The sequence below is a fragment of the Cibotium barometz genome, chromosome 57 (genome assembly GCF_041138505.1).
Source record: "Cibotium barometz isolate CiBa-2024 chromosome 57, ASM4113850v1, whole genome shotgun sequence".
NCBI classification, from domain to species: Eukaryota; Viridiplantae; Streptophyta; class Polypodiopsida; order Cyatheales; family Cibotiaceae; genus Cibotium; species Cibotium barometz.
The window spans coordinates 29510132-29525150 of record NC_141102.1 but is presented as its reverse complement, the minus strand read 5'-3'; the positions used below and the strand labels follow the sequence as shown (position 1 = coordinate 29525150).

The window sequence follows — 15019 nt, the reverse complement described above, 5'->3', positions numbered from 1 at the left end:
CTCACACGCACTCACTAGCATGCATTAGGGAGAGAGATTAGCAAGAGGAAGACTGAATTGCACAATGGGAGAGTCTCTTATATTATGAGAGAAATCCACTTATATACATGGCCATAAGTGTTCACACTCACTTAAACTATGGTCGGCCGGACACTGTAGGCATAAGAGGCCTAATGCTTTTACAATGACTACTCTCATAATATATCCATGAAGTACATCACTTAGGACTTCATCCTAACTTACTACCACACGCTCTTGAAGTGGGAATCGCCATAAATACTCCGTCACACCATTACGCGTGCCTGTCCAAGTTGTAGCTTTGGACACTATTGCTTCATATCTTGAATGTATGACCCTTTGGTGTATCTACCATGACTCCTTGATGTAAGATAATGGCGGTAGCTCTTGTTAATCCTAGAATTGGATTAACATTCCCCCCCTTCTTGGTGGATGACGATCGCGTCCTCGTGAGCGTGTTGAAGACCTTTGTGTGGGGAGAATGAATGAACAAGCTCTGTCGATGGCTTTGATGTTGAATGACGTTCAATGGTCTGTGTTCCTCCGGAAGGAATAATAAAAGCTAGTTAATGAATGAAGAGGTTAGTGGTGTATTGGGAATTCCTAATGGGGTGGGGGGGTTTTGCGAATGATTGCATTTTTTATATTTGGGTGAGCCGCTTTTTTTTGGCTCACTTTGTTTTTAGCAATCTTCGGCAAGGTTACATGTGATTTTTGTTAGTGGGGATACTAAGAGATGTTAATAATGGGATAGAAGAGAAAGAAGGATTTGGAGGAACGTCGATAGTGATTCTCAGTTCCTCATTTGATTCATTGAAGCGACACTCATCATTTGAAGTAATTGACTTGTGATGATATCCCTTTGTGTGGCAGGATTCGTGTCAAATGTTGTTGAGTAGGACCTGATCTTGTTTTCTTCCGCCCATGTGCTTTCTATGTTTTTATGCATAATTAAGTGCTCTTAGAAGCAGATTTGCATGAAGTACAAGAATTGAGTCATATAGACTCTTATTGAACTGTTGTGTGTTAAAGTAGCAACTTGTTGTTGGTGAGGATTGAAAGAATTACGTCGACTTGCGAGGCTAATATAGATATCTTCACTAAGGATTGAAGATCATTGATTTGTGAAGATGGTGGCATCGTTTGTAGAGGTTTATAATTTGAAGGAAAATTCCAGGCGATGGGTTGTACAAGGGACCAAGCTTTCGCCCACCATGGCTCCCCTCTATCTAGAGATGTACCAAGAAGTTGATGATGAGGCTTTGGTGCAAATGTTCTCCAGTGCATGAGTATGGATTCGTACTCATGGAGCAGCTGCTGTATTAATTTAGCCAAAAGAATAGTAAGCGGCGATAAGCTTAACAAATATATAGTGGCTATTGTGTGATATGGCTTAATCCGTAATGAGGCTTAAATGTGAAAGTGTAGGTTCTTAAGCTGTGAGATGGAACTCCATGAATTGTAATTCCGTGATATAGAATTCCATGAATTTGCAGGTTTTGACCTGGAGGTGATTTTTTTAAATCTTCTAGGTCATGCAACAGCTTCTTGTACACTCATTTCTCACTACCAGAGGGGTGACAAGAGCATTGTTATTCTGTTCTTGATGTGCTTCTAAGTCTCCGTGTTGATTCTTGAATTTGTTGTTGAAATGATGTTGTGGCAATAGGGAAGATTAGTGATTGTTTACTTGAACATACAAGCTCTTGTGTTAGTGTTGGATGCAAGAGAGTGGTTGAGTGATTTGCTTGCTGTTGCTTGGGCCTCCATTCTTATCAAAGTTTAGGTGAAGTTGTTGGGGTTGAAGTCGGTGGGTGAGGTTTTCAATTTTGGCAACCATATGATGGAATTGCCATCATAGTATCCTTGTTGTTGAAGCACAGGCACAAGTACCCATCTTTGATGAGAACATTAAAAAGTGGTGGCCGATGTGCTTGGTGCTGAGGCTTTCTTTTTTGTGCAAGCATAGGGGACTTTGTGATGCGCTTGGGGACCCAAGCTTTGGTATTTCTTTGGTAGTATCCTTGTCCTTGTATAACTCAGGTTGAGCCATTAAATGTGCAAGTGTTGATATGATGCTGGCTTTATCATGTGAGAGAAGAGCATTCCTCCGAATGAGGTTTTGAGAGACTGTTTTAATCTTGTAAGGGAATTATCGAATTATTCCTTATGTGCTTTCTCAAGCCTATAGTTCGTACAGTCTGTTTTAATCTTGTAAGGGAATTATCGAATTATTCCTTATGTGCTTTCTCAAGCCTATAGTTCGTACAGTCTGTTTCAAATGACTCTTCTGTAGAGAGTATGTCTTCCTCTTGAAAGGGAAATCGGTACTCCTCTAGGCTTTGTATCTTGGTTACTGTTTTAGGTTTGGCATTATGAGGTTCAATCACAAACCGGTGACCCTATAAGACATTCAACCATGCTAAGCATGCACTCTTGAGCTCGCCTTTTGTGTTCTGCATAATTATTATCCATTTGGGGTGGTTGGGTGGGTTCTAGTTTCTTGATTGATTTATGTGGTGCATTGAGCGAAGAGAGTAAGAACTTGTTTTATCCTCACTTAGTGATATACTAGAACTTGTTTCATTCTTTGACTTTCTTTGGTTTGTCAGTTTTTCATTATGTTTATCCATGCGACGAGATCGAATTTTCTTTTGGGTTTTTATATCCTGTGTCACACATATGGGTGTTGTGGTTCGTGTTGTGTCTTTTGATGTGGATGTTTCTGCATCACTTATAGCTTTTGGCTCTTTTGGGATTATGTCCTGTATAGACTCCTTTTCCTTGTCTTTTAACTCAACCCTGGTTTCGATAAATTTTTGTCCTTTGTTTTTCTTGGTTTTAGAAGGTTTTGTTTTCTCTTTTTTGGGTTTTGTTTTGAAGCATGTTCTTCTACCCATGTTGAGGTATTGTCTTTTGCTTTCCTTTTGACTGTTTCTCGTGCTTTGGCTTGTAAACATGTAAGCATATTCAATGGTACTGTGGACAATTGCCCATTTTGTACACTTAAGATGTTAAGAGTTGTATTTTGTGAGACAAGTTGCATTGAACCAACTTGTCTTGGGCAATCTTGGAACATGTGATCTATGCCACATCGTTCACACATTGCAAGTTGTCAGTGACTATGGGCATGTAAGTATTCCAAACTGTGCAGTCTGCCACCTTGTGAGGTCCACGACAATAAAAACACTGAAGTGTTCGATTAACTGCTTCCTAAGCAGTTTCTACACTTTGGATTGTTTCTATTTGGTACACGAGAGGTTTTGAGTCCATAATGGATGAAGCGGGACACTTTTTAGAATCATGGTCAAAGGTTTTTCAACACAAGGCATTTTGCTCATCAATTTAATGGGCATTAAGGATTTTCGGTACATCCTCTCTTTAACAGACATTGGCTGTAAGGTTTTAAGCAAGGCTGCATAAAATTTTGGGAATGTCAATTTCGAGATCGATCTTTCTTTTGCCATTGCTTTACTTAGATTAGATGAGGAACATCTCGTAACATGATCATCTTCTAGCGTGTTGTCATCTAAACATATTGCTTCTTTACAACATTGATTGAATGTTTCCAGATTGGATACAATGATCAAGTTGTGTAAGCTGTTATTCTTTAAGCCCATCATGAAACATCTCCTCAATTGAACATCATTTAATTTTTTCCATGACTCACAACGTGAGTCGAAGAGTTTTATCTGAAGGATAAAATCTCTAATGGATTCATTTGGTTGACACTCAATTGAATAGAGTTCTGTTACTGCACTCCATCGATCACCTTGTCTGGAAAAGCCATGTATAAAGGCTGATTTCAAGGTTTTGAAGTTGGTCTTGATCGTCGGCATTAATGCGATGAACCATCGACTAGCTTTTCCCTCTAAGCATAAGTTCAACGCATGTACCTTAGTGGGGCAGTTAGGATTTCCAAAGGTTTCACATCTGTGTTCAAACATTTGAATGAATTGAACAGGGTCTGTTGTGTTCTATCATATTTTTCCATAATTTTAAAAATTTATACGGTCGTATTTCTATACAAATCATTGAGACCATATGTGAGTGCTCTTATTGGAAGAGACTCACTGAGTCCTTGGGCCACCCCCCTTCCTAGACTAGTCAGTATGTCCAAGGTGTGGGCATCCAGGAAAGAGTTAGTACTTGTAGGATTTGCGAGAATGTTAGGCAAGGGACCAAAGCCCCCGCTCTTGGGATCTAAGTCATAGGGGGTGTAAAACCCGATGACACGCTTGTTATAGGCATGGCCAATGGCATTGGGAGGTGAATTTGTGGCTTGGATCTTAATGGCTTGAAGATGTCAGCCATTGGGTTTAGTCCTTGTGTGATCCCCCTGGTACTCCTATTGTGGCCATGTTTGAGTGCCTAAATGCTCCTTATTAATGAGCAATTACAATTTTTTTAAATACTTTCCCACAGGCTACAGCCCGTTTTACAGCCTCAAGAGGCTTGGCGTACTCTTTGTTGGATCAAATGGATGTCCGTTTGCCCTAATTAGCTTAGGTGCTATAGCAAGTGAACCTTAGAGATATTTTCTTCGAAAAAAGTATATGCTAGGAACTTTCCAGATGGAAGAGGAGGTCCTGAAACCTATTTTCCATCTCTATCCCAAACAAAAAAAAAAAGAAATTTTTCCTTGTTTCGCAGCACGTTTTTGAGGGTGATCCAAAAGGAATTTTGAAAAACTCTACAGGAGGAAGTTGTAGTATTTTTGGAGTACTACAACTTTGATTCCCTGAGTCGTCCGTGATTTTGTCGTTTAGACCCTCAAAAAGTAGCTCGAATATGGCTTGTCATCGTTTTCGCGCTGTTTTTTAACGATTTTTTGTGGTTTTTGGGTTGTTTTTTGCCTCGATTTTTGGGTCGAATTTTGAGGTTGCTGGTCGGAGGCCAAAATGATCGATTTTGAATACAGATGACCGAGTCCAAAGTCAAAGAGCTCGATGTCAGCTTTTCGATGAGCCCTAGAGTGCCTTCATCGGATATACGGTTAGGAGATACAGGCCTCCAAATAGGGGTGGTTTCTAGAGTTTTTTTCCCCCGCGTGAACTGTTATTTCACGTGAAACACTTCTCACGTGATCCGGACTTCACGTGGATATTAAATTTTGATTTTTTTTCTCGTGCGAACTGCTGTTTCATGTCGTGACACTTTTCACGCGTGAACCGGACTTCACGTGGATATTAAATTTTGATTTATTATTATTATTATTATTCATTTATTTTTCGCGTGAACTGCTGTTTCACGTCGTGAAACACTTTTCACGTGTGAATTGGACTTCACGTGGAAATTAAATTTATTTATTTTTCCGTGTGAACTACTGTTTTAGGCCGTAAAACACTTTTCACGCGTGAACCGGACTTCACGTGGAAATTAAATTTTGATTTTTTTTTCTTTTTTTTTTCCATGTGAAGTGATGTTTCATGCCGTGAAAAACTTTTCACGTGTGAACCGGGCTTCATGTGGATATTAAATTTTAATTTTCTTTTATTTTTTTATTTTTTAAAAATCTAGTGAAAAGTAAGAATTTCGCTTTTGGGGGGGGGATATTTTTAGAATTTGAAATGAAAGGGATATGTGCATTTTTCTAAAAAAGGTAAGTGGAATCAAAAAAGTCAACCTTTTAATGACACACCTTACACCCTTCATAAATGACCCCCCAAAATGGACAACCTTAATAAACCAAAATAAATAAACAAGAGAGATGGAAAATAGAGTAGAGATCTCTGTTTTAGCACAAGATTGGGTTGAATCTCCCTTGGGATGAGTGTGGCCCTTGCACCACTCACTTATATTTATATGTATTAGAAAAAATTATTGCTTTTCAAAAAGATGATTCCAAAAACAAGGCACACGTGCTTTTGAGTTTCTGAGTGTGCAAGCTCTACAAAAATATACCAAGCATTAATATAAAGTCTTAGGCCTACCAAAAGTATAAAATATTATTTGGTATGTACAAAGGGATGAGACCTTAGCCTTACAAAAAAATTGATGCCTAAATATGAAACCATAAAAGGTGTTCACATGTCTTTCAAAATATCTCACAGTGGTCTAACACATGTTCCACCCACCACCGCGATCAACACATAATCCGCCACTCATTTATTGCCTTCATCCAAAGAACCTTATATCTTACAAGGCTTAAAACCTTAAAATCTTAAGTTTCAAAGCTTAAAAAGCTTTGTAATTCTTCTTCAAAAATTCAAATGGTTTGCTTCTTCAAAATTAAACATCGAGGAGGACAATGAAGAGAAGATCTTAAAGGCTTAACATCAAAACTTTATAAAATTAACAATGCCTCATAGTTTTGTTAAGATTTGGATTTTGTAGGCTTTCAATGACAATACATCATCAAGGTTCTCTACCATATAGACTTCTTTGACACTTCTTCCAAAGGGCTATATCCAAAGTGCTGCATCTCTAGCAAATCAAGAGCATCAAGAGCTACATCAAAAGTTTTTCTTGAAGGTTACTTTGCACAGTAAATCAAAGCTTCAAGGATCAAGATTTCACACTTCTTTGATATCATTTATTCAACCGTGATTGAGGATGACAACCTCTCTCGAGAAAGAGGGCAATTTTGAACATAAAAATATTTTGGATGATCCAAGTATGCCTAAAACTATTGAAAATAAAGTTTCACCTCATATTCTTCCAAAATAAGAATAACAATAATAAAATAATAAGAATTAATTAAAAAATTAAAGAAAAATAAAACGACAAATTAAGGACAAAGAAGTAACCTATGGTAAAGTAAGTTCCTAGAAGAACATCTTATGCCTGAGATTATCACTGACCATGAGACCAACAATACATGCACTAGCAAAATTTATGTCAAATATCTTGAATCATCCTAATAAACATCCCAAATGGATGCCATAAAAGTTTTTACATTCTTACAAAAATCTCATCCACTCATACCATCCATGCAATTAAGGTCAATTGCAACCTGAGCAAGAGGGAATGTAACCTCTATGGGGATGCCAATTATTTTATTTTTTGAGATATTTTATTTTGGATACACCTTTTATTTATATCATCTACTAAGATTAATGTGTTTAATCAAGCTGTGTGTTGATATGATGTCTATCAGCGCTGTATGCACTGGTATAATATGGTCAGTATTAATGTGTTGGTATGATGTCTATCAGCGCTGTATGCACTGGTATAATATGGTCAGTATTAATGTGTTTAATCAGTTGTGTGCATTGACTAATATGATTTCGGATGAAGTAACTAAATGAGTGGCAGATTATGTGTTAATCGCAGGTGGAACATGTGGACCACTTTGAGATATTTTGGAAGACATGTGAAAATCTTTTATGGTTTTATATTTAGGCATCAATACTTTTGTAAGGCTAAGGCCTCATACCTTTGTACATACCAAATAGTATTTTATACTTTTGGTAGGCCCAAGGCTTTATATTATTGCTTGCTATATTTTTGTCAACTTGCATGCTCATAAACTCAAAAGCACTTATGCTTTGTTTTTGGAAAGCAAGCACTTTTTCTAATATATATAGATATGGGTGAGTGGTACAAGGGCCACACTCATCCCGGGGGAGTTTCAACCTTATCTTGTATTAACGGTGATCTCTACTCTATTTCATCTCTGTCTTGTTTATTTCATTTGGTTTATGCTTTTAATTTGTGCAAATAGATGTTATGCCAATACTTGAAGGCGCCAATACTTGTAAAATTTAAGAGAATATAGTACAAATACCTTCAAAAAATAAAAAAACTCTTCATTGATAATTTCTTAATTATATATATATATATAGGTTTTTTAATTTTTGAGAAAATAGTTTTTTTCAAGCATTGGCGCTGGCACAATACGCCCTACACTCGGCTAAGCAAACGCTCGCTAGGCTATACAAGGGCGTCGGCCAGTGCTCCAAAAAAACCCGGGTTTAGTGTAATATCACCTTTAAATTTTAAAAAATACCTACAAATTCATAGCTTGAAGGTGCCAATACTTGTAAAAATTAAGGGAATATAGTACAAATACCTTCAAAAAAATAAAAAAACTCTTCATTGATAATTTCTTAATTATATATATATATATATATATATATATATATATATATATATATATATATATATATATATATATATATATATATATATATATAGGTTTTTCAATTTTTGAGAAAATAGTTTTTTTTTCGAGCATTGGGCGCACCGACACAATACACGCCCGCTAAACACACGCGCTAGCATACATAGCAAAGGGACCCATTAGCACGGCACCGGATACAAACGACTGTAAATAACTAGCCGCAGGAGAGACGTTTTACCTCACCAGCAAACCAACCAGCCACGCAGAAGCGGAGGTGTCTCCTTAAAATGCAAATGGAAATTTGTATTGATTCTTCCCCTTATACTTTTTTCAACAGACGAACAAAACACTATGTGGGATTAAGGAGAATTGTGTGGTTGTGTGTGGAGAGCCGTGAAAGGAGAAGGAGAGAAGAAGAAGAAGAAGAAGAAGAAGAGGAGGAGAGAGAAGAAGAAGAAGAAGAAGAAGAAGAGAGACAAGAAAGAGAAGAAGAAGAAGAAGAAGAAGAGGAGAGGGAAGAAAGAGAAGAAGAGGAGGAGAGAGAAGAAAGAGAAGAAGAGGAGGAGAGAGAAGAAAGAGAAGAAGAGGAAGAGAGAGAAGAAGAGGAAGAGAGAGAAGGAAAGAAATATATATAATAAAAAGGGTTTTATTGCTATATGAGACCAAAAATAAATAAATGTTATGTCCAGACCAGATTTGATGTGTCATCACCTATGCAGGGATATGGGACTTGAGTAAATTTTTTGGCTGTTCACTTAGCTCAAAGCCAACATTATTCTAGATTGTTCGATTATTTCTTAAGTAGTTTATGTCGTAATCATGAAGGTAATAGTTTGTGCATAAGTGTAGGTATGTTGTTATGTGTGGTGTAAGCATGATGTGTAGGTTATACCAATGATCTCTACCATGGAGCTTCCAACAATTTTTATCTCGACTTACACACGATAAGTCCTCATCTTTACCGAATAATTATGTTTTTAGTTATTCACAAATTGTTTTAAATTTTCTATTTCTCTTAATCTTTTCATTTTGTAGCCAACAACACATCAAGGTAAGACTCTCTTACTTTTGGATTTTATTTTTGCATCATCAAGTTTTATTTAATATTTGTTATTTCCTTTGGACTTGATGATGATGAAGAAACAAGAAACCATTCTCTCCTATTAAAGTTATGATTGTTGTCAATCACTATATGTGTTTAAATACTGCAGGGAAAACAGGTTTCCTTACATGTTGTATATAAATAATTCTTTTAGTTGATTAAATTTAACTGAACAGTTTTATAATTTTGTATTAACATGTAAAAAAATGTACATGTATTGTCTTGCAGAAACTTGTATCCTTTCAAGTATATGTGCCTATTTGATTGTGCCAGCTCCACTCTAATGTTTTTCGATCTTGAATTCATAGACCACACGTGAAAAACCTTTGGGACTGATGTTTAAGCATCTAGCAAAATTTTGATTATTTTATGATAACCTTAATTTTGAATGCTTTGTATTGCGAGTGATTTCGTGCGAAATACAATTTGCATTCAAGCTTCGTGCGATAGTCAAATCACACTTTGTGTGTGAGTCACAGCTGTGTGCATCACCTAAGGGTGAGTGACTATAGTGGGTAGTAAGTCGAGTCTTTGTGCACCACCACACCTATGCGGTGTGAGACTTCACTATAGCTTAGTGCGCCACTTCTTTCTAGTGACTATAGTGGGTAGTAAGTCGAGGCTTTGGGCGCCACACCTATGCGGTGTGAGACTTCACTACAACTTAGTGTGCCACTTCTTTCTCTTTTGTGGGTACTCAGATCATAGCTTTGTGTGCAACACTTGTATGGTGTGTGACTGAACTACAGCTTAGTGCCGCCACATATGAACTATAATTACTTCTCCAAAGCTATTGATCTGTGATCTTCTATGCAACTGAGGCCAATTGCTCTTCAAACGGGAGGACTATCACAAGAGTGAGATTTTTGAAATATTTCATTATCCAATTTTTGTAAAAAGAAAGGTTGTAGAGCAAGCTTGGGCTAAAATAGCCATGTAATCTTTTTTTGATGGAATAAAAATACTATGAAAATACCCAAGCAGGGATACTTTTGGGCACATGCTTGGGGAGACAGTTGGGACCCAATCTGGTGTTCTTTCTCGTTTTTTGTATTTTTGGTGGGACACGCATCTCGAGGTCTGCATTTTCATGTTTCAGTTAACAAGGAGAGTAATGGGAAATGTGTACGATGCATGTGCCACCCATTGAGGTGGCTCATCTTGTTTGGAAAGAAGAGCGGACAATCGAATCCAGTGTGACACATGTGTCCAAATTCATCATGCAATCTCGAGTTTAAGGCCTTGTGCATGTGGAAATTTAAGTTGGCCACTTGAGTGAGAAGTTCATGAAGTTTAGTTGATGCGTGAGAAGATGGCCACTTGAGTTTAAGGCCTTGTGTACATGTAGAACTTTAAAATGGCTACTTGAGTGAGACGATCACGAAGTTGAGTTGATGCATGAGTGCCAATCAACTTGGGGTGGTTCCACATGTGTGTGTCATGTTACCGTTGGCCATGAGTAGTTAATTATGGAAGTTATAATTTAGAAAATTAAAATTAAAATGGTACTCTTAAGTCACAAAGCAGTTGGAAACCTTTGAGAAATTTGACCAAAAACCATTGCCAAACTTGTGGAACATTAGCCTTAAGGTGTGTCGACAAACATAAGCATTATAATCATCGTCATACCAAAAAAGATTTGATACACATAAGTACATCAACTAACATGTTCAAAATATGAAACATGATTCTTGAGAGAGAGAGAGAGAGAGAGAGAGAGAGAGAGAGAGAGAGAGAGAGAGAGAGAGAGAGAGAGAGAGAGAGAGAGAGAGAGAGAGAGAGAGAGAGAGAGTAAAATGAATAATTTTTATGAGTAGCCTGTTTAGAAACTGAAGTTAAAAAAATTAATGATTGATAAAAACATGAGGCTTCATTAAAATCAAAGCATAAGATCTACAATGTCTTGAAATAATATAGAATGCAAATTAGATATTTTCTATCTTTCCTAGAAGTCTTTAAAAAAGGGCTTATTTGTCTAAGTCTTCTTTAAGTTTCATCTCTTAGCATGTCACATTTACATGTAGGATAAAAAATAAATACAATGAGAAAACAAAAATACTTTTATGTTTTAATCCATTTTGCAATGATAAGCTTAGTTTTGAGATACTATTTGTTAAATTTTTTTATGTAAGTACTAAGTAAGTGTGTATCCCACATGATAAACAAGAGTCTATTTTTTTTAAAATGGCATATAGTAGAAAATATCTTACATTACCAAGGTGAAGGCTTGCTTGTTCAATTCAAAAAAATACTATTTGTTAAAAAATTTCAAGTACATACTAAATAAGAGGCTATCCCAAATGATAAACAAGAGTTTATCAAAAACTATAAATAAATGTATAGTAGAAAATGTCTTACATTGCCAAGTTAAAGGCTTGCTTGTTCAATTCAAAGAGACCTTGTTTGAGCATAGCAAAATAAATGCAAAACATGAACTTTTCACCATGTCACAAAGAAAACAGGTGGTCTTCACTTTGAGCATAATCAAAATGATGCCTTTCTTTGATGAAACGTTAACTCAACAAATTCTCCTTTTAGTTGTTATTTGCAAAAATCAACTATTTTTCATCATTTGTCAAGTTGACTTTGCTGTTAATAAGAGAATGGACACTTCAAAGATGAAAAGCTAGAAGCATTGGAGTAAATGAAACAAAAAAGGATGATGTATGGATATTTTACAAATGAAAAGCTATAAACATTGGAGAAAAAAATTAACAATTATCTTGGTTGAAATTTGTTAGTATACTATTACCTTTGATTGAATGGAGTGCAAAGAATATCCATATCAAGACCAATATACAAGGTAACCTTTTTAAAGAATGGTATGATAAGCTCAAGCTTTTAGAAAATTCTAAGAAGAAGAGGGTTGATAATGAGAATTTGCATTCGCAAGATTGTTTATTGGCCTCAAAATGCTTTGGTGCTTTACTGAAGCCTTTATCTTTGGTGGACATGGAAACCCTCAAATGCTTTGGTGCTTATTAATGAGGCCTTTACCTTTGGGGGACATGGAAACCCTCAAATGTGTTATTCTTTGATGCTCATGAAACCTTTGAGTATACGTCATGCCAAAAGAGCAACACGAACCACACGAGTTTATAATCAAGAGGCTATAGGTCCATTGTTATGTGAGCCAAATAAAATCTACATGAGGTTGGACAAAATCAGCATATAGCTAATGGAACATAGTATGGAGATCAATATTGTGATACCTGCAATGGTCACATGAAATTCTTTTAATAGATTATTTAGTGGTTTGAAGTTAAAACAAAAGATTTTGTGGGTAGTAATATATAAATTATCTAGGTGCTATAAAACTCATTAGCCAAAGTGATGTGAATGGAAGGAACAAATGTATTACTATTTTTAGCACGTTTTAAGCATCACTAGTAATTTAGAGTAAACTCTTTTTTAGCTTGTTAAGGTAGTTTTCAAATTAAAAATAACTAAAAACTTCCTATGAAGTTGGCCTTTATTAAATATTGTAAATAATACAGACACACACACACACACACACACGCGTGTGTGTGTGTATACATACATACATACATACATACATACATACATACATACATATATATATATATATATATATATATATATATATATATATATATATACATACATACATACATATACATGCATGTATGTATGTATATGTATATTACACACACACACACACACACACACATATATATATATATACATACATACATACATACATATACATGCATGTATGTATGTATATGTATACGTATACATATACATACATACATACATGCATATATATGTATATATATAATTATCATTTCTTTGAAATCTACGCATAATCAATTCTATTTTTTTACTTTGTCACATTCTACTTATTATTATATTAATCAAGGTTACGAAAAACAAATATATATTGGATAATATAGAAAAAAAGCAATAGAGCCATAAGGCATAAATAAATAAACAGTGGTGGTGCGTGTGCAAGGATAACAAACCCTGGTTAAACTCCTCTAGTAAAATTCAACTTTAATGCGAGACTCTCATACCTTCAAAAGAGGAGATTCGGGCGGAGCTGGTGCGCACGTAAACTGAGGAGTTGCCATCTTCTACCGTTAAGAAATAGAGCGTGGTGGGCTGGCGATGGCGATGGGGGGGAGCATGGACGGGGTAGCAAGATTGCGTGTTTTTCTGGTAAACGAAAGCCGAGCAGGAGCAGTTCTGCAGGCAGTAGCTTCTGCACTCCACGAAGCTTCCATGGTAGCCCTGAGAGCCGCCAAGCTGCAGTGCAAAATAGGACAAGTTTGCGCCAAGCTCCACAAACTGCACCCTCTCAGGAGGCCTCTGTGATGAGCAATAATTATCCTGCAACGCCATTCCTGCTGCAAAATCCGAGGGTATCCCACAGTCGCCGGCCTGATCTGCAGCTGCAGTTGCGGTGGCCACGGCCACCAATGGAGGCTGGCAGCTGCAGCTCTGCGTTGCAGGATTGCAGGTGCTGTAGCGTGGGCATGCAGTTGGCAAACCGCAGCTGTTCCTGATAGCTTTGGAGTGTACATGCCATAACCCGTCCCTGCTAGACCAATAGTAGACCTCCAAATTACCCCCATGCTTCATGCCTGCCTCACTTGCCACCCCACGCGTTATCTCTGCCCGCCATAGCACACCCCCATATTCACTGCCTTGCCCATCCCCTCTACTGCCTCGGACGTCCTCTCTACTGCCTCGGACATCTTGATTACCCTCCCCATTGCCCCCCCTTACAAGAGCATTTGAGCTTGAATCATACAACTGGAATTCTCCCTTTTCATCAAGTGCTGCATAAGCTATCGTTGCATTGGACGGTGAGTTGGGCACAAGCTCCCAATAGGGCTTGGGATCTTGAGCATCAGCGTCTATGGCATATAACACCGCACGATTCGGCTCGATCACAAGAGAGAAATTGATGGAATCCTCGAGGACACTCAGCCTCATGCCCTGTTCTAGCACCTGATTGGACAAGAGGACAGATGTGGGGTGGTTAAAGGATTGCCAGATGGGCACTTTTCTAGCATTGTAAAGAACAAGGTTTCCATTTTCATCCAATTGCAATGTTCGAACCCCTTGGCCACCCGTGTTAGTGCTCCAAACTACTACTTGTTCTTCTTGATGATGGGAAGATGCCATTGTTGAAGAACCATTTTGAGGCAATAATACCACAAGATTGCCATTTGGAAGAAATGAGAGTGCATATTGATTCTCCATCGCACAATGGGGCAGTGCCACATGCCATACTATTGTGTGGACGAGGCTTGTGTCATTGTGGGCAATGACTAGCTGACAACTTGTCATAGCAAGAAAGAAGTTGCGATTGGAAGAGGTGAGGAGAACACGGCCTTCATCAAAAAATTTGGTGTCTGATTTCCTTGAGTAAGTAAAGTGCCCTGCAAACAAGGTGGTTGCATACACAACACTACCATGTACACAACCCTCAACAAAGCTAAGTGAGAGTGAGAGAAGCACCCCCATGGCAATCCAAACAAGTTTGAAGTTAGCATGTTTAGCCATCTCTCTCTCTCTCTCTCTCTCTCTCTCTCTCTCTCTCTCTCTATTGATCAATAAATGATACTTGTTATGTTGAAACTCCAAGGTTACTCTTTAAGAGTATAATGCTACCTTCCTTCACTCTCCAAAGAAGCTACCATTGCTTGCAATCAATCCTTTAAACTATACTAGTATATGAAGATCAAGATGAAAATTTACAAGAATATAATATAGTAATCGATCTCCAAACTCTTTATGTACCAAAACCTCTTGTCCTTCCTCTTTTTATATCTTCATTTTTAGAAGTGACTAGAGGTACCATG

At 37.3% G+C, this 15019-nt stretch overlaps 1 protein-coding gene across 1 annotated transcript; it reads right to left on the bottom strand.

Annotated features, from left to right (window-relative positions):
- Positions 1-13202: 13202 nt before the first annotated feature.
- On the bottom strand, positions 13203-14681 carry LOC147606644 (PAN domain-containing protein At5g03700-like). Its single transcript, XM_086792245.1, has one exon. The coding sequence runs from the start codon at positions 14679-14681 to the stop codon at positions 13203-13205; it is 1479 nt and encodes a 492-aa protein (XP_086648371.1).
- Between the last annotated feature and the right edge of the window lie 338 nt (positions 14682-15019).